The following is a 23,538-nucleotide window of genomic DNA, read 5'->3' on the forward strand; positions in this document are numbered from 1 at the left end:
GGTTCTGAATTTGTCTGTTAACAAAGAGGAAAGAGAGTCCTACTAAGATGTCCTGCCAAGTTCTTCCCTCCATTTTCTCTTTCAGTTAAAAACTCAAGATTTATCACAGTGTTTCGCAACTGGGGCATCGCAAAATAAATAGGATTATCAACTTAAAGATAGCGGAAAATAGTTGAAATGTAATGTTGGTGTCAAAGTATCTACAACATTCAGTCGGGCTATATATATTTTGGCACAAAGTCTTTGGGCACTTGGTGGATGCTAGCCAAATCAGGCGGATGCCAATATGGACATGCTTTCATTCACTAGTAGTGTTTAATCATTTTGATGTTTATTTTAAGGACATTTTGTTCACAGATTGTTGGGTTGGCAGTTAGTGTCTAATGTAAAATTTAGGTCTTGATGCAAAACCAGTTAAGGAAGTACTGAATTACACTTCTGATGAGTCCCCTCATCAGAATGCAATATTTCTTAGAAATAGAGTGCAAAATGCTACGCAAATGCCACCCCCACCACACGATAGTGTTTTTATTATCCATAAAACTAACTACAACAGAAAAAATTGGAAGACCATTGAATGCCCAATGGCGTCTGTAATATTTTAAGGTATAGTGCGTTATGCCACACACTTATCCTCAATGTCACCAGCCAAGGCTTTTTATGGAGCCACCCCGTAATTGCTGGGAAAGATATTCCGTCATTGTCATGAATAAAACAGGACCACATGGGGCGGCCCGGTCCTGCAGAGATGGAGAGTTTTTGCAATCCGTGGATGTCGCCCGCTGTTGTTTACCGTGACAATAAAGGTCACGGGCAGGACCCGTCATCTTTGGCCATGTGCCGATTTTTGGAGTGCCTCAATGGCGGTGGTACACCTGGAGTCCTTTTCTCTTGCCATCTCTTTCTCTCTCTCTCTGTCTCCTCCATTACTCCAGATCAGATGGTCTGCGCTAAATATAGTCCAACAAAGGAGCTGCAAAACACAGCTGTGACCTTCAAGACTACCTCGCTGCCCTAGCCACACAACGTCCTCCCTCTCTCCCCATCTACCTCGCTCTCATCTGCCATTTGTCTTTCAGTGTAAACAGTGTTTTATGGGTTGTGTGCTTAGGCTTGATAGTGTGGAAAAAGCGGTGTTGTTTTTGGTCGTCCTGCTGAGAGCAGAGCATGCATTAATCATCAAAAGCTTTAACCGAACAGCACAAAGCTCATCTCATTCCACATTGTATCGTATATTTTCAGGTGTGTTATTAATGTACATTCACTAACGGCCTGAAACATACTCTACCAAGTACGTGAACGCAAAGACTTTGCATTCTCAGAGGGCACTATAGTGGACATTCGTGCAAACTGTCAATTCTTTCAGGTTGACTACTATCTTTTCGAGCAAGTTTTGAGTACCGAGGTCGGTTATGGCCACAACACACTTTGTTGGTCAAGCGTTCACATCTGCGTTTGGGTACTTGTGTTGAGAATGTTTGTGGCCTTTGGAGAAAAGGTGTTTAACTGTCAAAGTGAATTTGATGCATCTGATTCATTTGAGCACATTTTATTTAGACTGTTTTAATGAATCAGTTAAAAAAGTGATTTGTTTAAAGTGTTAGTTAAGTGAGGTGTTTAGATGCAATGCATTTTGCGCTTTAAAAAAATTAGTCTATATTTAATCTCTGATCTTTATATCTGTATTATCAGATATTGATATTTGTGTATGTATCCCAGTCAGTAAAGTTGATTTAGGGAGGTCTGATTCATTTTAGTGATTTGGTTTGTTTGGAGTGTTTGCTTTAATGAGAGAAAAATACTACATTCAATCAATTAAAATACATCGTTCAAAATTCAAAATATCTGTTTTTGTCAATCAATAATAGTGGTCAATGGTCATATTTGGAGTTATAATAATTATAATATATTTAAGTTATAGTTTAAGTTTTGTAAAATGTGTAACAGTTAGTGAAACCAATCTGGGAAGTCTGCTTCATATCAGATCCGGTTCGCTTAGACACTTTCAAAGAATGCAAAAGTCTGATTCACCGATCATCATTCAAAACTGATTCATCGTTCAAAAGGGACGAGTTGTTTGAGTTTGATGCCATCACACTAAGCATTATTCAAAACTGAATCATTATTCAGCACTGGCAAAAGTCTACATTATTGTCGATACATGTTTACAAATCAGTGAGGTTTATTTATTTATTTTATTATTATTATTATTCATGCAAATTTTGTCACTCTAGTTGAGATCCTAATTGTATTTGTTCCAGATAAACCCATTTTTAGGATGTTAAGTTGAAGAAGAAGAATTCTGAGAATTGATTCTTCCAAGATTTGCATTGCTTATGGTTCAAACATATCACTCCCCTTATTTTACTCCCAAACTAACTTATCACGCACAATCCACTGATTTAAATAGCTTCTCATATCACTTTGACCAAATTGTTAAAAAAAAAAAACGCTTCAAAGAATTATTCATCCACAGACTTATTACAGTAAATCATGTCATTATTCATTAAAGACCAATGTATGATATTTCCTGTGAGAGATTCTAACATCTTTGCTCTTTGTTGTCCTTTTATTTTACACCTACAGTCACAGGAGCCGTGATGAAGACAGGATCTCAAAGGCTGGGCCGCTTCCCTTACCTGCTAAGATGGTGGAGGAGATGCCGAAAGAGCAGAGCGCAGCCAGAGAAGAGAAACAGCTCCCCCCTCTGCCAGGTCAGAGGTCATTACACATGGATACACTGTGATCTGACATTCTCTCCCAGTGCATGTGGGCTTGTGTTTGTGCGCAGGTGGTGATGAGCAGCGGGAGTTTGTCAGTTGTGACAGTGTCTTCCCACCTGCTCCGTCCCGCTGGGCGTCTCTGACCTCCCAGTGTGCGACACGCTCCTGTGGTGACAGTTGTGTGTGTGTGTGTGTGCTTTACTCAGCTACTCAATGTGCTTTGATCTCCTCAGAGCCCAAGCCGGTGTACGCTCAACCTGGCCAGCCTGATGTGGACCTTCCTGTTAGTCCGGCAGACGCCCCCGTGCCCAGCGTCACACACGATGACAGCATTTTACGGTGCGTTTCGCCAACTTGCCCAAACCCAAAACTTTGTCAAAGATGTGGAGAATGAAACGTCCTAGATGCGTGTTTGTGTTTCCACCCTCAGGCCGAGCATGAAGCTGGTGAAGTTTAAGAAGGGCGAGAGTGTTGGATTGAGACTCGCTGGTGGGAATGACGTCGGGATATTTGTGGCGGGAGTTCTGGAGGACAGTCCTGCTGCTAAAGAGGGCCTAGAGGAGGGAGACCAGATTCTCAGGGTGAGAAAAAGTCAACAAAAGCGGTCTACACAGGCACAGGCTTCCTCTAAATGTCATCAGGTTGCTGTACTGTTGGTTGCTAGTGATCTACCATTTAGACAGTCACTGTGGAAGCAAGAGCTATGGCAGAAGAACTCAACAATAACTGCCCACTCCCATAAAGCATTGCGAATTATGTAAAATAGTTGGTCTCTTTTCACCCTCAAACAACGTATGTATGTGTATATTTATAATATATTTATATTTATACACTACAATTAAAAACGTCTCTGTAATACTTTTACAAAGCCTTTCTGTATAGTGCAATATACAGGTATTCATATTGATAATGTGTTACAATTATTTATGAAAAAAAAATGCATTTAACCACTGTTAAAATGGATTATAATATTACATCTGAAATTAGTTGTTTGTCATGTGTTTTAATGCATTATACTTTCTAACATAAGTATTATAATTTATTAAAACTGTTGTTACAATTTTTCATGAGATCATAAAAGGAATTATAAGGTGCCGATTATGAGGTATAATGAATGCATTAACAATACTTTTAAAACGCATTATGAATCCTTCATAAATCTTTCCAATATGATGATCTGCTGCTCAAGAAACATTTATGATTATTATCAATGTTGAAAACTGTTGTGCCGCTTTATTATTTTTTTGAAACCCTGAAAAAAAACAAAAAACAGGACATATTTTTCAGGAACGTTAAAAAGAACAGCATTTATTTGAAATCGATAGCTTTTGTAACATTATAAATGTCTTTAAAGCTTCGGTACAAATTATGCATAATAACATGCAACTAACCCTCAACCAAACCCTAATCCTACCCTATAGTAAGTACATGTTGTTGATTTAATATAGTCAGTAGTTATATATATAATTAAACTGCACCAATGACACCTTAAAGCTACACTGTGTAATTTTTTTTTTTATTCTTAGCTAAAAACACTTAGTTCTTTCAAAAAATATATGTGCTCATTAATGTTTATTTACTTCTTTCAAGCAATAAAGTATTCTGGTAAGTTTATAATATGTCATTGAAAATGCATACGGGTGAGGGGTTCGAATGCCGGTCGCCATGTTGGCTCTCCATCTTGAAAGTACATTAGCCAAAGAGGGACAAACCCGTAAATTCAAGCTTCGCCTTTCACGTTTTAACAGCATCTCCGTCATATCAACTGATATCTGCTCATGGAAAAAATTATATATTATATATTATTATTAAAATTATAATTATATACAATGTAAACTTTGCCTTACGCTTGTGATGTCATACGATATACAGAATTACAATAGCACTGATAAAAGTTACTTTACTAAGATTAGCTTGCATTCGTCTGGGAACCTGATAGCTGATTTTAGCAATGATGGTAAAAAAAAATAACGGAAAACGGAAAACTATTATTCATTTTACATAGATGTCATAACCTACATGTTAACTGACAAATTAAATAACTGCAAATCATAATAGTTTTCTAAAGCAACCTCATTACTAGAAGAAACACTCATGGACGAGGTCGAACTGGAAGCCATGTTAATCTTGGACTAAATCGGACACCGTAGGAAAATGAAATCGGAATTGAGAGGAACAGAAACTAATATTCACTGGATGGTCATATAACTTTTCACTGTTAGATTGGGGAAAATATCACACAGTGTATTGTGTAAACCGTTTTTGTAATAATAAATGGGTAAAATAATTATTAGAACCATTTTCTTATGCTACATTTCAATATTGTAAAAATGTAGTTTATTTATCTTCCATACTCCATCATCCTCTACTGTAGAGTTCACAGCAGAATCATTTGCAAAAAATACATGTGATGCTGCCTTAGCTTAGGTAGGTATTAGCAATAGGTATTAAATGAGGCTGCACAATTTGCTGCCCATTTTTTGGATCTGACTTCACGTTGGGTTGGCCTGAGATGCCTGAAAATGTTGCTTAGGTTGACGGCTTAATGTTTCGGCGCAGAGCCTTCATGCTAATGCGTGTGTGTGCTGAACATGCATTTCTATCTGATATTGATACCTGCTTAGTTTGTGCTCAACAATCTTTTAGTTTCTTAGCAGTTCAGCCCGAAGATGTTTGTGGTGGCGTTTAGCTCTTGTGATGAATAACTGGAGTGGGACTCTTAAAGGCCTGTGGGTGAGGGGAGATTTGGTGTCCCGACTTTTATAACCTTCTGTTTACGGGCTCTTAAATGGCAGCCTTAGTTTTATGGCCGTTCCCCCTTCCAAAATGTCCCTCTTGTGCTGTATAGATGGCATTAAACCTCAGTGTGTGAAGATGCTTGCCTTCTCTCAGGATGGTTTCCCCGGTGACGTTGGTTTCCTTCAACTCGCTGCCAAACGCAGCCTCTTTCTTTTCCTCGCTGGGTTTTTCCAACGTGCTTATTCATTATTCAGAACATTTGTCACTTTCTCTTTTCTAGAAGACCTTACCACCCACTACACAATCACACTTTTTAACAAACCTGTCTTGAGAAACAACACTCTTGAAACTTTCTGCCTATTTATTAGTCCCCTTTAGAGAGGAGTTTTTTGTTGTGGTTCTAATTATCTTTTCTTCTAACCCTTCCCAGGTAAACAATGTGGATTTTGCGAACATCATCCGTGAGGAGGCAGTGCTGTTTCTGCTGGACCTGCCCAAAGGAGAGGAAGTCACCATCTTAGCTCAGAAAAAGAAAGATGGTGAGGATGATCTGTTAGGTCTTGCTATACACGACTTAATTTCAGGCGGGCTTGATTTTATCCATCAGGAATTGATTAGATCAACAGAAGTTTCAGAATGGACAAAGACTTATTTGAGTTTGTTACAACAATGCCCAAATAGCTTTTTGGTAGTAACGTCGGCAGAAAATGAAAGTAGCAATAGAGGACAAGGATGTTAATGTATTTTCATTGAAGATTACAAAGACAAAATCATTTAACCAACGATATCATAACCTAGCTTGATTACATCCAAGCAAATCTGCAGGGATAACGCCAAATTTATTACATGTCTGAATATTATTGTTATTTTATTTGTTTTTTGAACCGTTAGTGCTATGCAAAGCTAGTTGGTCAAGTTGCCAATGCGTAATCAAAAATGAACGTGTTTTCATTATATCATATTCTAGTTAATCAAAAGAGGGTTTTTTAAACCAGTTACCATTATGCTTAGCTTGCCTCTCAGTGCTTGATCAGAAATAATCATGTCATTCATGTTACTCAAAACAGCTTTTCTTAACCAGTTAGCTCTATACTAAGCTAGTAGGTTAATCGGTTAGCTTTCCTATCTTAATGGATGATCAAAATCGAACTGATCAAAACAGATTTTTTTAACCAGTTAGCTCTATACCAAGCTAGATTTTTATCATATTAACTGAAAGTTAAAGGGATAGTTCACCCCAAAATGAAACTTACCCCATGATTTACTCACCCTCAATCCATCCTAGGTGTATGACATTCTTCTTTCAGGCGAACATAATCAATTATATTAAATAATATCCTGGCTCTTCCAAGCTTTATAATGAGAGTGAATATTAACCCAAAAAAGTGCATCCCTTGATCATAAAAGTAATACATAATAAAGGCCTTCTGAAGCTAAGCGTTTTTTAAGAAAAAAAATCTATAAAGTAAATATATTGGTAAAAGAATGCTGAGGTTAGAGCTGCCAGGCTGGAGGTCGAGAGGAAGACCAAAGAAGAGGTTTATGGATGTAGTGAAGGAGGACATTAAGGTAGTCGATCTGAGAGAAGAGGATGCAGGGGACAGGGCTAGATGGAGGCAGATGATTCGCTGTGGTGACCCCTGAAGGGAACAGCCGAAAGGAAACAAAGATAATCTATATTTATAACTTTATAAACTATAATCACTGGTTTCCGGTAACGTCCGTTCCCATGCTTCACAAGAGATTTGAGTTCCACCATGAAGGGGAGAGTACACGCCTTTCACAGTCAAACTAATAGTGTTAGTCAACAATCTCAAGCTCCTACAACATTTCTCTTTTAAAATTCGCATTTTACACTTCTAATTTGTGACTGGTGATTTGCTCTATCCTCTGCGCTTCCGTGTTCATCTATACGTCATACGGCGGGTCAGAAGTCACTCTTCCGCCGGAACTAGACTCACGTAAGGCTGCTAACAGAAGCCAGTGATTTATAGTTTATAGTAATGTAACTTATGATTGTGTTTGGCTGAAAGAAAAAGTCATATAATCCTTGAATGGCTTGAGGTTGAGTAAATGATGGGCTAATTCATTTTTGGGTGAACTAACCCTTTAACTGACAACACAAAATAAAAGAAATATTTAGTTTTGGCTGTGACTATTTTGGCTTTGGTAATATATTGTCCAAGGGCAAAAAGATTCTGTGGAGGAATTGACTCTTTTATGACATTAATTACCCCACTGAAGAAAATGTTTTAAACCAGCCTAGCATGATTTGCTGATCTACCAAGCTGGTTTTCCCTGGGTAGACTGGCCAGCAAAACCACCTTAAAGGGGTGGTTGCATGCGATTTCACTTTTTTAACTTTAGTTAGTGCGTAATGTCGCTGCTTGAGCATAAACAGTATCTGCAAAGTTAAAGCGCTGAAAGTTCAATGCAAACAGAGATATTGTCTTTTAAAGTTACGGCAGTTAATTGCATACAAAAACGGCCGGTTTGGACTACAACAAGCTTCTTCCTGGGTAGGTGACATCATAAACCCTTGCTAGTCACCGCAGATGTGACTTCTGCCCGTAATGGTAAGCGGCGTGGGCGTTTTCGGACAACATGTGCTTGGCACTTCAGCCAATAAAAATACATGAAACTACATTTGGCCATCTAACCAATCTAAGACCATTGCGTTTTTCGGAGGGATGGGCTTCATAGAAGCAGGAAGCAAACGAGCCGTTCAAAGGACAGTGGAGACGGAGGTGTGGAATAAACGTCAAATATAAGAAAAATATGGCGTTTAAAAAAAAAGAAGAAGTTTTGAGACATGTTATACTGCACTCCATAAACACAACCAAGCCTAGAAATAAACACGGAACCACCCCTTTAAAAAGTGGTTCAAGTTTTTTAACAGGACTGCTAAATAATAATAACTATAAAAATATCTTTGCTTTCCAGTGTACCGGCGCATTGTTGAGTCCGACGTAGGTGACTCGTTCTACATCAGGACCCATTTTGAGTACGAGAAGGAGTCGCCATATGGCCTCAGCTTCAACAAGGGTGAGGTCTTTAGAGTGGTTGACACCCTTTACAATGGAAAACTGGGCTCCTGGCTCGCCATCCGCATTGGCAAGAACCACCAGGAGGTGGAGCGAGGCATCATCCCCAACAAGAATAGGTACTGAAGCCGTTTGTATTCAGTCAGGCTTGTTTGATGTGGAGTCGATCAAGTTTGGACTGATGTTTTGTGTTCTGTGCAGGGCTGAGCAGCTGTCGAGTGTCCAGTACACTCTCCCAAAGACTCCAGGAGGGGATCGGGCCGACTTCTGGAGGTTCAGAGGCCTCCGTAGCTCCAAACGAAACCTGAGGAAGAGCAGAGAGGACCTTTCTGCTCAGCCCGTCCAAACAAAGTTCCCAGCTTATGAAAGAGTTGTTCTTAGAGAAGGTACGGCTTCTGCTCTTAAGCCACCTTTTAGTCGCTATGGTTATTTTTGGTTTGGACATCTATTTTTAAAGCTTTGCTATTTAGTTTCAGTTTGTCTATCGATGTTTGCAGGAAATAATCTGATAGATTTACATTGAAAGACCGCATATTTATAGAAACCTAGTTAATCTGTTGTTTCTCCTGCATAAAAGCTGGTTTCTTGAGGCCAGTGGTCATTTTTGGGCCTATTGCGGATGTCGCAAGAGAGAAACTGTCGAGAGAGGAGCCTGAGCTCTTTGAACTTGCAAGTGAGTGTTGTGTAATGAGATTTCATGCCGTTTTTTCTTTAGTATTCAGAGGGTAAATCTGTATAAACGTGTCTTCTCTTCTCAGAGAGTGAACCCAGAGACGCGGGGACAGACCAGCGCAGCTCTGGAATCATCCGTCTCCATACCATTAAACAGATCATTGACCGAGTAAGTATGGATTCGGATAATTTAGTTAACTGCCATCCCGCTTTCCATCTGCTCAGCTCGCGAGCAAAGACCCGGCCGGTGTTTCATGATTCTGTTTGTACTGCTAGGACAAACACGCCGTGCTGGACATCACCCCCAACGCGGTGGATCGGCTAAACTACGCTCAGTGGTACCCCATCGTGGTGTTCCTCAATCCAGACAGCAAACAGGGCGTCAAGAACATGAGAACCAGGCTCTGTCCCGAATCCAGGAAGAGTGCCCGGAAACTGTATGAGCGTGCTCTCAAACTGAGAAAGAACAACCATCATCTCTTCACCAGTGAGTAGACCCAAACATCAAAATAATGAAGCATGTACAAAACGCTTGTCCCTATAATGAACGGGACATAAGGTGAATAAGGCCTGTGACTTTTGCAAGCTTCAAAGGTCGCATAAGGACCATAATGCATAAGGATGCATAAGGACCATAAACCTAGCATTAAGTGGCTTTATGTTAGGAACAGACTGAAATTTAAGTCATAGGTTACCACCACTTTTAAATGCACTAGTTGTGGTTAGTTATTAGCATAATTTTGTGATCTGCTTCCGGAATTAATTGCTACTCTACTTTATTTTAGCCACCATTAACATGAACAACATGAATGATGGGTGGTATGGCGCTTTGAAAGAGACCATCCAGCAGCAGCAGAACCAGTTGGTTTGGGTCTCAGAGGGCAAGGTAAGTTTCTCTACTTTTCTGCTTCCAATTTCCACATATCTAGGCGACTCAGTCACGTTAGGTGAGGGATCAGCAACTGTTTCAACTCACCCCCACCCCCGTTTATGTGGCTTATGCAGTACATTACTGGACTGCTGTTTGAAATACTTGATTCTGATTGGTCAGTCGTGGTCATTCTGTGGCTAAATATTTTTGTATAGTTACACTGTATAATTGAATAAATACTAATTATATAACTGTAATTATAATTAGAGGTAGGCATACAGTATACATCGCCAACCCTGATATATCAGCCGAGGTTTTGCTTTTTTTTATTTTAAGTTTTTTGTTTGGAAGCGTTGGAAGCAGGTTTTTTATTATGTTAAAACTGCCCAAGCCTGAAAAAATTACTAATTATAAAAACTGTAATTGTATATATCGGTCAACCAATAAATCAACTAGGCCGTTTTACATTTTATAATTATCAGCATTGCTTTTAAGTTTTCCTATTTGTTTGTCAGCTGATAAGTGTCAGTGACTTTTATTTTGACAGCAATATATATTTTTAATAGATCTGAATAAATGTTTTAAAAAAATATCTAATTTTGGACAATAGCTGATATGGTGCCAATGTATTGTGCAGCCCTAAAATAAGTATAGCTAAACAATATTTCATGTCTGTTTATTTATTTGGTAAGTAACCGTGTAATAATATTTATAATTAGTTATAGTAAGCAGTTTTAAACAAACTTTTTAGAGCAGAAAGCAGAGCTGAGAGGATCATTACTGCTTTTGCACAGTCCAAGGCGTTTGATGTGAATTGGTTTCCGCTCTCACCCATCCGTCATTTCATTTCCACTGCTGTGGGTCATCAAACTCATCCTAACCATCCCTCCCTCCCCCTCTCCGTCTGCAGGCAGATGGCGCTCCTGACGATGACCTTGACATCCACGACGACCGCCTCTCCTACCTCTCGGCACCGGGCAGCGAGTACAGCATGTACAGCACTGACAGCCGCCACACTTCCGACTACGAAGACACAGATACGGAGGGCGGCGCCTACACCGACCAGGAGCTGGATGAGACTATGAACGATGAGGTGGGCCTACCTAGCGAGCCTGCCATCACGCGCTCATCCGAACCTGTCCGAGAGGACCCGCCGGTCATTCAGGACGCAGCCGGATACCCGAGCTACCAGCATGCTGTACCGCAACCAGAGCCAGTTAACCGCATTGACCCGGCTGGGTTTAAGATGGCAGCGCCTCAGCAGGTACAGAATAAAAGTACCATTATGTGTGCGTGTGTGTGTTGGTTACTTTGTTCATTTCAGAGTGACTTTTTAGGGTGACATTGGTCATTTCTGCTATGCAGTGCTTTAACTTTTAAAAAATGAATACGCTTGAAATTAAGTATTTCTATAAAATACACTCAGGCACTTAAATAATAATATTAATTATAACATAATCACACTCTGAGAAGGAAATTAGCAGAATGTAAAGTGTCAGGATGGAGAGAAATAAAGATGTAAAGTGATTGCTTAGTGAAGAAAGTTAGCTTACATAAGGGTGTCAGCTTGGTTGTTTTATTTTATTTATTAATTAAAAAATTAATTCTTTGTTTAGTCTACATAGGGTTGTTAGCTTGCTCAATAGCTAGCATGTTGGCATGCAATTATTTTTAGCTTAGCTTGTTTACAGTTGTTTTGTTTTTTTGGACATTTTGAAATATAACTAACTTCTATAATTGTATCAAACTATGACTGTTTTTTAATGCTTGCTGATGTTTGTGCTCATACCACTTATTAGGGATAATGCAATGAACCCTCTGGGCCTCTTCGGTCAGATATGAAAAAAAAATTATATTTAGGTGGTCAAAAATGACAGACATGGAAATTTATTGGAAAAACGTAAACTCAGAGAATCTTTTGGTGCTACAAACTACAAATCAGCCACTGTGGATAAAAAAGTGCACAGCAATGAAGAACTCTCGCTAGCTATCCATTCCTTAATTTGTTAGATTTAATTGGTTAAATACTGAGTAACAAAAATGCTTTCCATGTGTTTTCTTTCTAACAACATGGGTTACACTTTATTTTAAGGTGTCATTGGTACAGTGTAATGATATATTTAAGTACTGAGTGATATTAAATCAACAACATGTACTTGCCATAGGTTGCATGTAATTATGCATAATTTACTGTTATTACTATGGTAAGTTTATGTAACAATGACACTGTAAAATAAAGGTCACTGCAAAACCTGATACTTACCTAACAAAAAGTGGTCTTTTAGAATGTCTAAATGTATATCTAAATGCAAAACCTAATAAAATTTAAGAAAGTGTCAAAAAAAAAGCTTCTCTATATATTTAAATAGGGAGATATACATGGTTACACAACATTACATACGCTTTTTTATGCCTCCGATGACACTATTCTCACACATAATGTATTTATTGAAAAAATAAAAAATGAATTATGTATTGCATAGTATCAGAAAGTCCCCATAAATGCTAAATAATAATAAAAAATAAACACAAATACAGTTTTTCCTGAAAAAGTCACATTTCAAGGCTTTGGTCACTTGACTGAGAAGGAGCCATGTGTGACCTCTAAATGAGGTCCAGAGGGTTAAGCAACCGTTGAAGGGATAATGTTTGTCTTTAGGGCTTTATTAGTCATTAGGATATACAGAAAACTGACAAGATGGAAAGTGACATTGAGGACACAGGAAGTTTTTATTTATTTTTATTGATTGATTGCCAATTAAACCTGTGTGTATGTGTGTATATATATGTGTGTGTGTGTGTGTGTGTGTGTATGTGTGTGTGTGTGTGTTGCAAGTTATGAAAAATCTAAAAACTATACAAGTATATATGGTCAGAATGTACTGGATAGTAGAAATGACCCATAATATACAACAAAAGCCATTTACCTTCCTTTGGGATGTTGAAATGTAAACCTTAATTTTCTGCCCAATAATATTTTAAATTTCATATGCAGCAGGACTGGACCACTACCTATTTTTCTGCTTCCTGTAAAGCTAAAGACACTATTTCATTCTGATACACACTTTGTGTGAGCTAGTTTGGATGTTTTGATGGTCGTAGCTGCTAGTTGTAGCTGGTGCTGTTGGCGGCGTGTGTCTGTAACCTCTTTGCCCCGTACTCCACAGCAAGCCGAGGCCGCACTGGCCTCTCCGCCCCCTCCCTCTGCAGCGGCAGCAGCGCCCCCTGCTGTCGAACCCACCTCACCACTAGCGGGTACGAACCCAGAGGAGCCGCCTGGCACCCCTCAGGCCGACTCCCTTAACAGCCCCGTCCCCGTTCCCGACCCCCAGCCCGAACTTGAGCTCGCTCAGCCCCCAACACACGACCCCCACCAGTTGCTTCCTCCTGGCCCAGATCCAAAGGTACCAGCACAACCGGAAGCTGGACCCGCTCCCGGCCCGTTTCGGCCCGGTTCAGCCCAGCTCTTTGTTTTTCAACCTTGCCTGTGTCTATCACTCTTTTCTTTGACTCCTCCCACTCCACTGTCTGCATGAATGCTCCGCCCACCCCACGCGTGTGCTGCGTGTGTTCCTCTGACACTACACCAGAGACTGTGTAACTGGTACACATGCACCACAGGAGGACGAGGGTCCGCTGCATAAGTAGATGTGCGGTCTCCTCCCATGGTGCCTCGTACTTCCTCTTGCATGGCTGCTAATTTAAGATGTTTCTTGCAGCTTGTTCTGTCTGTAGTAGGGCTGGGCGATATATTGAATATTCCTGTTATATTTGTGATGGCAATTCAAAACAAAGCAACATTTGTGAATATGTGGCGATAATTTTTAATGCGCTTTTTATACGTTTCCTGAAGATTGTTATTAAGGTGCGGTCACATTAGCAAAATTGTGTGGGCAAAAAAGGTCCATTGTTTCATTGTCCATGAAACACAGCTCACACAGAAGTTGTTTTCAGTTGGTCAATGCAAGTAAATCTTTTGCCCTCACACAGAATTCCCAATCGTGTGGATTAAAATTACTGGATTTTGCTAGCGAAAAAATGCAGAAGAATGATGAATATGACCACACCTTTAGATAAGTTTCCATCTTTGTCTTGTGACCCATGAGAGCATTTTATACCGTCTTTGATTTAAATGTAACTAGCAAAACACCCTTAAAGTTTTAAGAAATTTTAGTTCATTAAGATTTAAGAATTTAAGTAACATTTCCTTAAATCAGTACAAACTGTCCACTAGGAGTCGATTCGTATCTGTCGTAATTACCATAATAAATAGACGTTCTACTCGGAGCTGTTCACGTCATCTATGGCAGCATTATCAACGGCAAATTTAATCTGCAGCAGTCAGGTGGTACAATTCAGAGCTGTCCAAAAATTCTGCATTAACAAGTTGTAACGAGTTCTACGACGATGTGAATGGTTTTTACAAGTTCGAAAGCTCGTAATTACTGCTTTTATTTGAAAATAATTTTTACACTGCATATTTTTCATATTTTCATTTGTGTATTGAAAGTCTGGTGAATACTGGTAAAAATGTACCACCGATCATATTTAAAAATTAACACTTTTTGGCAAACCATAAAAACAACCAACTGAATTTTATAACGGTTTGGCTGTCCAAAGTAAAAACCATGTAGCCGACCAGCATTTCATTAACAGTAGAAGTGAAATCTGGGTACCGTCTTAAGTTTTAAAATCACGTACAGAGAAGTTTGGTCCCATCAGCGAGGCACACAAACATGACAGTCTCACAGCTCTTAGACGGTAAGTTTGTCTTGATCTTATAACATTACACTCTGACATACAGTATTTCTTGGCACACTTGTTTTATTTGGCGCCACCTACTGTTCCGGGTGTATTGACATGTAAAAGTCTAGACCCTGAATATAAGACAAACCTGTTTTTTTCAGATGTATTTCTTATATTCGGAACAATATAGTAATTCTGACATGTCGTGAACATACCTTAAGTCATATTTTATATATATATTAAAATCCTTATATATTATAAATATATTGTATGCAAGTAATTTTTACTATATTAAAGTGCTTATGTAAATTTTTATATTAGTGCATACAAATTCTTTTATATAATTCTTTGTTGTGGTTATTTAGTGGAAAGCTGTATAAAATATTTTAGTTACATGAATAATTTTGAATGTACTTTGAGGTTTAATTTAAACAATGGTTCCGCAATTTCAGAGTAAAAGCATACATATTGAAATATTTAATGGTGTCAAAAGACTGGAAATACATTTGTTGATTATATTATTATTATTTTACTATTATTTAGCTATATCGCCTGGCCCTAATCTGTAGTGATAGCCGTAACTGTAGCGTTTGGCTTTGACCTGAATCACAGCTGTACGGACGGCCGCTAGATGCACTGTAGACGTGTCACTGAATTGCAAATGGACTTTTCCCTGATTTGCAAGAATGGACTTCTGTAGTTGCATGTTCATTTAACCTGCAGACAGTACTTACAGCAATGTAAAAGGAAAACAACTGGACTAATTCTGCATAATGTCTTCATAACCAGTGTTTCTTTTCATAGATGAAGACGTTATGTAAGAGCTTTTGTGATTTTTGACTGTTAAATGGTCTTATAGAAAGACCTTTTACAGCTCTACTGTCTTCAGGCTATACTTTAAAACTTGAGAAGGAGCCTTTCAAGACATAAAACATCTTTATAGCTCCACTTGATCATATAATACATTTATTAGATTTTAGTAAAGATGAGAATTTACAGTGGAGGTGTTGTACAATTTGAAGGGCTTCTTATCAAACTGTAGAAATGTAGAGCCGGGTAATTAACTGATAAGATGCTTGTTTGATTGCATAAGGAATTGATCTGATATTACTGTATTTTAGTTTTTTTTTTTCTGATCAGGAATTAGTTCAATTTTAGTGCTTGCAAGGCACCACTGTGTTAATACACATGAAGTTTATACTTCAAATTATTTATATTTATATATAATTTATATATATATATATATATATATATATATATAGCCTTCTAATATTGTTTTCCCCACATGTATATGCAGTTGGTTTGCGATTGTAAAATAATGTTTTTATCAGCCATTTCTGTTTTTTAAAAAAATAAAGCTGGTTTTATTGATTTTCTTTACTTTTTTTTCATGGTTCATGTTGGTGAATATTCCGAGACGACTGCTTTTACACTCCAAAAATGGCTTTGCCAAAAAAAATTTTTAATAACTCAAAAAAAAGTTGAGTTATTGTACTCTGCAACCAAAGTCTAAAACAAAACCATCTTATCTAAAGTTTTATTACCTTGCAAGCACTTGTATTTCCAGAAGGAAATGCTAATCTAGTATTTTTATATTTCATTGCAGTTAACTTTAATTCCTTTGCCTGTTTTTCACCTTTAAAAATATTCTTATCTTTAATCTGTTTTCCTCTAACGAATGAGGTTCTGTTTGCGCTAAATTCTGTCCAGTTGGAAACATATCTAGCAATCAGGCTCTGACAGTTGACATTTAATCCCTCACAGATGTACAAAAAGGATCTGTACAGCATAGATGAGCCGGTGCGAGTGAACCACGGTGTGAAGCCTCCCCCTCCCCAGCAGCAGCAGCAGCAGCCTTTAGGCCCCCCCACCTCGCTATCCTACAGTCACCAGCCTGTCTACCAGGACCAACAGCCATACCGCCAGTACGACCACCCGCCTTATGGCTATGACGGTGGCGGCTACGCACAACCAAAGCCTCACAATTACGACCCGCACCTGCACTACGATAACCGCGTGCCTCACTACAATGAGCAGTGGCCCCCTTATGACCAGCAGCAGACTTCACCCCAACCGCCACCTGTGTCGGGCTACCCTCAGGGCCACCAGCCGCCTCCTCCACCTCTGGGGTACGAACCCCGCTCTCCGTACGAGGACGGCCCCACCCGGGATTTCAGCCCCCCTCACTCCCAGTATGATGGTGTGCCCCAAATGGGCTACGACAACCGGCCACGGCACTCTAAACCTGCACCGGTGCGCTACGAAGAGCCGCCGCCTCCTCCCCCTCCAGCCTCATACGATGCCCGCTCGCCTTTCGAGCCCGAGCCACATGTTTTCCCAGGCAATGCGCATCGCTCCCCTGATCCGCCGAAGCAGTATTACGGTGACTCTGCAATGAGACCCTCATACAACCCTGGACTTCCAAACCGAGCATATAAAGCACCCCAGCATGAGCCCGTGATGAACTCTGAACCCCCCGCTCCGCCTCCCAAACCCGAGGCCGTCTTGTCTCCAGGGGAACCACCTCACCTGGCAGCTTCCAAACCGTTGCTGCATCCACCCAGGGAGGATGATGAGGACGACCCTGCCATGAAGCCCCAGTCTGTGCTCAACAGGGTCAAAATGTTCGAGAACAAGCGCTCCGTGTCCGTGGACCGAGCCAAGGACACAGCCGATGTAGCTGGAATTAGGGTATGTTTCTGTCCTCTTGATGTTTGAGTTTTCCATTGAGCACTTTGTTGTTAAAGAATTTATGTTTATTTATTTATATAGGTAACATGCATAATGGCTTTAATGACTTTAAAGTTGCCCCCGTTATGCTTTTTCAGTTTCAAAGATCAAAGTGCAAATAATGGAGTTATTGTCTCCCAAAAAGCAAGAACTGATTCTGAACTGCCTGAAATGAGTCAATAATTTCTCAAATATCATTTCTAAAAAATGTCTGACTTCCAGCTCGACCTACGTAGGTTTGTTAAAAAATGTGCATAACGCCAGCCTATCCGGTTGTTAAGGCTGACGTCACGCGGCAGCGCTTCCGGGTCCAAACGCTCTATCTTATACCACAAGAAAAACTACAACCGGTGCTAATATACACACACAATGTGGTGTGATACTACAAAAAAGCTATAATTATAACCTTTTTCTCCATACCAAAATTCCAGATGGCCAGACAGTGATTCATCTTTTTTAAATCGTTAAAATATTAATGTATGTGATGCTGTGAGCACAGAGACAGTTGTGTAGACTGTAAGTATTTAAAATGTTTAACTTTTTTAAATGTTTGATGTTTAATATGAATAAATTGCGCTCATAAACGGGCGTCTATGGCATTCTCAAGTGAAATGAGTTGAGGCTTGGACCCTGAAACGGCGTTCCTTACATCACGACTTAACAAGCGCATAGCCTTCATTGCCTCCCTGAACAACATCTACTTTGACCCGCTCTCCAATGTTTCTATCACTGTGTATCAAGTGCTAAGCAAGCCTTCGGACCTAAAGTTCAGATAATGGGCGTTTCACCATTGGTCATCTGGCCATCTGACCAATCAGAGCAGAGTAGACCAATCACAACAGACTGGACCATCTGACCAATCACAACAGAGAAAGCTCTCAGAAAGGAGGGTTTAGAGAGATTGAATCTTTTATCAAAATTTGTTTTTAGACCTGACCTAACCTATTGTAGGAGTTTGTGGAGAATGTAGTTTGTGAATGACAGAAGGGTGTACTTTGTTCTCTAGCCTACAGATCTCCCAAAACCTGTGAGCACCCCTGGTCCTGTGCTCAAAGCCAACTCTCTCAGCAACCTAGAGCAGGACAAACCCTCTTACAGGTACAAACACATACTTACATTACTAGTCTCAAGTGTGGGATTGGTAAGATTTTAATTTCTTATGCTTACCAAGGCTGCATTTATTTGATAGAAAATACAGTAAAAAGTTACATTTAATGTATATTTATACCTACAACCATCAACTAGGTAGCAAGTGCTATTCAAATGTAATCCTATAGCGCCCTCTGCTGGTGGATCTTCCATTCTGGAAAGCACCATTAAATGTTACATAATGTGAAGTTCTCTTGCCCTTTGATTATTTTCTTCTGCTCCTAGAGCTCCAGAGCCCCAGAAACCTCAGACGCGTGTAGGGGACGACGTGGTCCGCTCCAACCACTATGACCCAGATGAAGATGAAGAGTACTATAGGAAGCAACTGTCATACTTCGACCGTCGGAGCTTTGACAACAAGCCCATGAGTCAACCCAACACTGGAGTCAATCGCTTCCACGAGCCGGCCAAAACATCTCAGCCTCAGATAGCATATCCTTTCGCCAGGTACTGTCTAATGCTAGAAAGACAGTCCTTACTCTTGTATAGCAGTGCTCTACTCTTGTGTATGTCATAAACACTCTTTCACACATTTTCTGCTTCAGGACGGAGTCTGTGGAGAAGGTGAGTCCTGTGGACAAAAGGTACGAGCCTCTGCCGCCGGTCACGCCGTCACCTGCTCCATATAGCCAGCCCACGCCTGCTGCTCCACCCACATCTCTGCCCAAACTCAGCAACATAGAGGGTGAGAATGAGATTTGAATATTTCTTCAGTTGTGGTACTTTTATGGCCATAATATATATATTTATATAAGTTATAATTAGCCTAGATGCCAGCCAAACTTAGCCCCGCCCACAGAAAATGTTCGGACCAATGAAATCATCAGGGTGGGCTTTAGACGATGACGGAAAGATGATCAACAGTAACGTAATCATGCACGTCATCAAAGGGGCTTGGGTTATATTTTTTCGAATCCTAAACGGAGAGCTTGTTTGTATATGCATTCACCTTCACAACTACTAGCCCTAAACAATAGCTTCTCGGGGGAAAAATGGTGTTTGGGGGTAAAATGTGTTTTATTTAGGTTGCCTGCTAAAATTCGCACTCATGGGTCTATATATCACGCATAATAGTCGCTTCAACCCGCGGATATCCGGTTGTTAAGGCTGACGTCACACGGCAGCGCTTCCGGGTCCAAACGCTCTATCTTATACCACAAGAAAAACTAAAACCGGTGCTAATATACACACACAATGTGGTGTGATACTACAAAAAAAGCTATAATTATAACCTTTTTCTCCATACCAAAATTCCAGATGGCCAGACAGTGATTCATCTTTTATAAATCGTTAAAATATTAATGCCTGTAACGCTGTGACCATAGAGAATGTTGTGTAGACTGTAAGTATTTCAAATGTTTAACTTTTTTAAATGTTTGATGTTTAATATGAATAAATCGCGCTCATAAACTGGCGTCAATGGCATTCTCAAGTGAAACGAGTTGAGGCTTGGACCCAGAAACGGCGTTCCTTACGTCACGACTTAACAAGCGGATAGAAAACAACCCTCGGAAAAAACGCGGACTTGGCAACACAGTGCAGTTGAGCTCTGTTGATATTTGACAATGCTTCGCTTCGTTGCTGATTGGTTGTAGGTCTATCCAATTGATGTCTTTCCTGGTTCGGTTAAAACGCCCCATAATCACAGCCCAATGGAGCAGTTTCAGACTCATATTCTGATATATATGATTCTCATATATATATATATATATATATATATATATATATATATATATATATATAGGTAAACGCAACATACTTGATTAACTTTTAATTATTGAAAAACTATTAATATTTTATTATTATTAATTCTTTATTTCCCTTTTTTTAAACAAATTGCTTAAAATATATAATATTGTAATGGATTTTTATAATGTAAGTTTATAAGTGTAGATCAAAATCAAATGATAAAATCTAAACATTAAAAAAGTAGCAAAAATTGAAACCATGATAAAGTTGCCAAGACAGTTTAAATGTGACATCATATAACAAAAATAAAAAAGATGACGTTCATTAATAAAGTTAAACAAAGTGTCCAAAGTTGAAGCAGCAATATTGTTATATTACCAAAGTTTCCGAAATCAATGCTAACACTAATGAAATTGTGATTTTTATTTTTTATTTTTTGATGTCACAGCAAATACTGAATGCATTGTTTGATCTCTGATCTCCAGTAAACTCGCTGCCAGATCCTCACAGCTCCCCCAAAGCCAAACCGGACCTGTCGGCTCTCAGAGCTCCCACCCGGGAAGATCCCATCCAGACCAGCTACCTGCCCCCGAAGTCTTCGATCAACGGCACGGACGCCCCTCCTAAAACGCTAGGCGTCCCAACCAGCTACAACCGCTACGTCCCCAAGCCTTACACCAGCACCGCCCGACCCTTCGAGCGCAAGTTCGAGAGCCCCAAATTCAACCACAACCTGCTTCCCAACGACACACAGTCCAAGCCAAGTGTGAACAACAACCTGAAACCTCAAATCTCTCCCCAGCCCCAGGACACCGACAGCGGGGTCGACACGTTCACGCGCACCATGGACAACAGGCCCAAGTATCAGCACAACAACATCAACGCCATTCCCAAGGCCATCCCCGTCAGGTAAGATGACGAGAGCCAGTCAGAGCTGCATTCGTCTCCTCCGTTTACCAAACGACTCACTGTCGTCTGTTTTCTAGCCCTAGCGCGCTGGATGACGACGATGAAGATGAAGGTCATACGGTGGTCGCCACAGCACGGGGCATCTTCAATTGTAACGGCGGGGTGTTGAGCTCCATAGAGACAGGAGTCAGCATCATTATCCCACAAGGAGCCATCCCAGATAGTGTGGAGCAGGAGATCTACTTCAAAGTGTGCAGGGACAACAGCATTCTGCCCCCTCTGGACAAAGAGAAAGGTCGGCATCATTCAGCAGAGCACATCATTATGCTATTATTGACTTCTGTTGGTTTTAGTGTGTGTTTAGCTTTAATGTGCATTTACACGTTACACATTTGGACAAAAACTACCTTAGAAAAGGTTGAAAGTTGACTAGTTACAAAGACAGAAAATCTTTTGCTGTAACAAAAACATGTGCCTGTTCACATCAGTTCACACACTGACTTTTTGTCATTCTTTAGAGGAGAAAAAAGGATTGCATACATGAAAACATGAAGTGTAAAGGCCCACTCACACCGCACAGACAAATGCCAACAAACACGTTTGTTGGGTTTTGTCGGATCAGCGTGTCAGTTTTTTTTCACCCGACTTGTTGGTGTCTGTTGGGAAACTTCATAATGCAAGTTATTGTTCATAAAATTCTAAATCCAACGGCCAACTTGTTTGTTGGCGTTTGTCTGTGCAGTGTAAATTGGTCTTAAAATATTAGCAAACAAATTTTTGCAAAAACTACTAACACTGAACCTGATGTCGCAATTTCGGTGCTCTATTAAACTGGGTCAGATGATTGAATTTTTTTAGTCCGCATCTGATTTATTAAAAATGAATTACATTACCATTTAAAACTAAAAAAAATAAGAAATTAATACTCTTAATCTGGATTTTGAAAAATGATTGCAGCTCTTTTGAGCTTTCCTCACATTTATTGTGGTTTCCTCACAAATATTACGCAGCAACTGTTGTATTAACTGATAATAATCATAAATGTGTCTTGAGCATCAAATCATCATAGAATGATTTCTGAAGGATCATATGACACTGAAGACTGGAGTTATGTCTTCACAAGAATGAATTACAAAATCACAAGAATGATTGTATGATTTAAATTGTGATTTAATGATTTAAATTGTAATAATTTAACAATATTACAGTTTTTACTGTTTTTCTGATCAAAGAAATGCACCCTCGGTGAGCAGAAGAGACCAAATCTTATCAAGCCCAGTCTTTTGAACAGTAGTTTAGGTTTTGAATGAATTGTCTGTGAAGCTTATTTCCCCGTGTGTACTTTGACAGGTGAAACGCTCCTCAGTCCCCTGGTGATGTGCGGCCCTCACGGTCTGAAGTTCCTGAAGCCCGTGGAACTGCGTCTACCACACTGTGCGTCTATGACCCCTGATGGTTGGTCTTTTGCTCTAAAATCCTCCGACTCCTCGTCGGGTACGCTGTCCTTTCTCTCTGTCCTTTAGAGGGTCTTTTGGGATCGGGATTGAAGCTGTCTTGGAAGAGGCTTGTTTTATCTTATGGTTTTGTTTCATTTTCTGGGTTCTCTGAATGAATCTCTCACACTGCTTTCACTGCACAATCTGTGTGCTTGCTTTTTTTATCATTTTATCCCCAGTCTCAATCACAAGTGTCTCTTCAGCTCTTATTCATTCACAATTCATCCATGAAACATTGTTTAATGCGACTGGAACGGACGCACTTCTTTTGGGAAAGTCATCCAGGAGTGAATCCATCTAAATTATCATTCTGTGTGGATGAATACAGAATGATATTTGAATTATGAAGATGGCTCCTGATCTTGTGATGGTTAACATTGATATAATGTGGCTGTAAACAAGAAATATGGCCATGCTGCATTTTTAACCCTTTTTTTATTATGACACCCATAAATAACCAAACTCTGTGTGAACAGAACTGGATTAAGTGCTCAAAAGAGTAATGGAAATGTGGAAATGGTTTGTCTAAATGGAGGCATTGGGTTTAGTCTGGTCAGTTATGGATATTATGACCATATTTATTTCATCTGCAGGACTGATTCCCCTAAATTATTGTGTACAAATACAGGAGTAACTTCTAATCTCGGCATGGTGATAATGTGGCTGTAAACAAGAAATGTGGATACAAAAAAATGAACATGTTATACATTTGGTATTTTGAGTGAATTAAGCTGTCACGCATAAATAGTTGAATTAAAGTGTGTACAGAA

The 23,538-nt window shown here is 39.7% G+C and overlaps 1 protein-coding gene across 18 annotated transcripts in view; it reads left to right on the plus strand.

The window, feature by feature from the left end:
* The window catches only part of tjp1b (tight junction protein 1b), a 193,048-nt gene that overhangs the window by 165,716 nt on the left and 3,794 nt on the right, over positions 1-23,538 (plus strand). For 13 of the 18 annotated variants that reach the window (XM_067437090.1, XM_067437099.1, XM_067437082.1 and 10 more), the window contains 19 exons: positions 2,587-2,714; positions 2,957-3,062; positions 3,154-3,304; positions 5,893-6,001; positions 8,406-8,625; positions 8,708-8,892; positions 9,084-9,179; positions 9,265-9,347; positions 9,455-9,665; positions 9,964-10,064; positions 10,960-11,313; positions 13,217-13,453; positions 16,560-17,486; positions 18,532-18,623; positions 18,900-19,121; positions 19,220-19,359; positions 20,849-21,272; positions 21,350-21,567; positions 22,623-22,766. In XM_067437090.1, the coding sequence (XP_067293191.1) occupies positions 2,587-2,714; positions 2,957-3,062; positions 3,154-3,304; positions 5,893-6,001; positions 8,406-8,625; positions 8,708-8,892; positions 9,084-9,179; positions 9,265-9,347; positions 9,455-9,665; positions 9,964-10,064; positions 10,960-11,313; positions 13,217-13,453; positions 16,560-17,486; positions 18,532-18,623; positions 18,900-19,121; positions 19,220-19,359; positions 20,849-21,272; positions 21,350-21,567; positions 22,623-22,766 (4,148 nt within the window). The remainder of the gene's footprint in view (positions 1-2,586; positions 2,715-2,956; positions 3,063-3,153; positions 3,305-5,892; positions 6,002-8,405; positions 8,626-8,707; positions 8,893-9,083; positions 9,180-9,264; positions 9,348-9,454; positions 9,666-9,963; positions 10,065-10,959; positions 11,314-13,216; positions 13,454-16,559; positions 17,487-18,531; positions 18,624-18,899; positions 19,122-19,219; positions 19,360-20,848; positions 21,273-21,349; positions 21,568-22,622; positions 22,767-23,538) is intronic. The other 5 variants (XM_067437087.1, XM_067437100.1, XM_067437086.1 and 2 more) reach the window with 4 other exon arrangements.

The sequence above is a fragment of the Pseudorasbora parva genome, chromosome 25, assembly GCF_024679245.1.
Source record: "Pseudorasbora parva isolate DD20220531a chromosome 25, ASM2467924v1, whole genome shotgun sequence".
Taxonomy (NCBI): domain Eukaryota; kingdom Metazoa; phylum Chordata; class Actinopteri; order Cypriniformes; family Gobionidae; genus Pseudorasbora; species Pseudorasbora parva.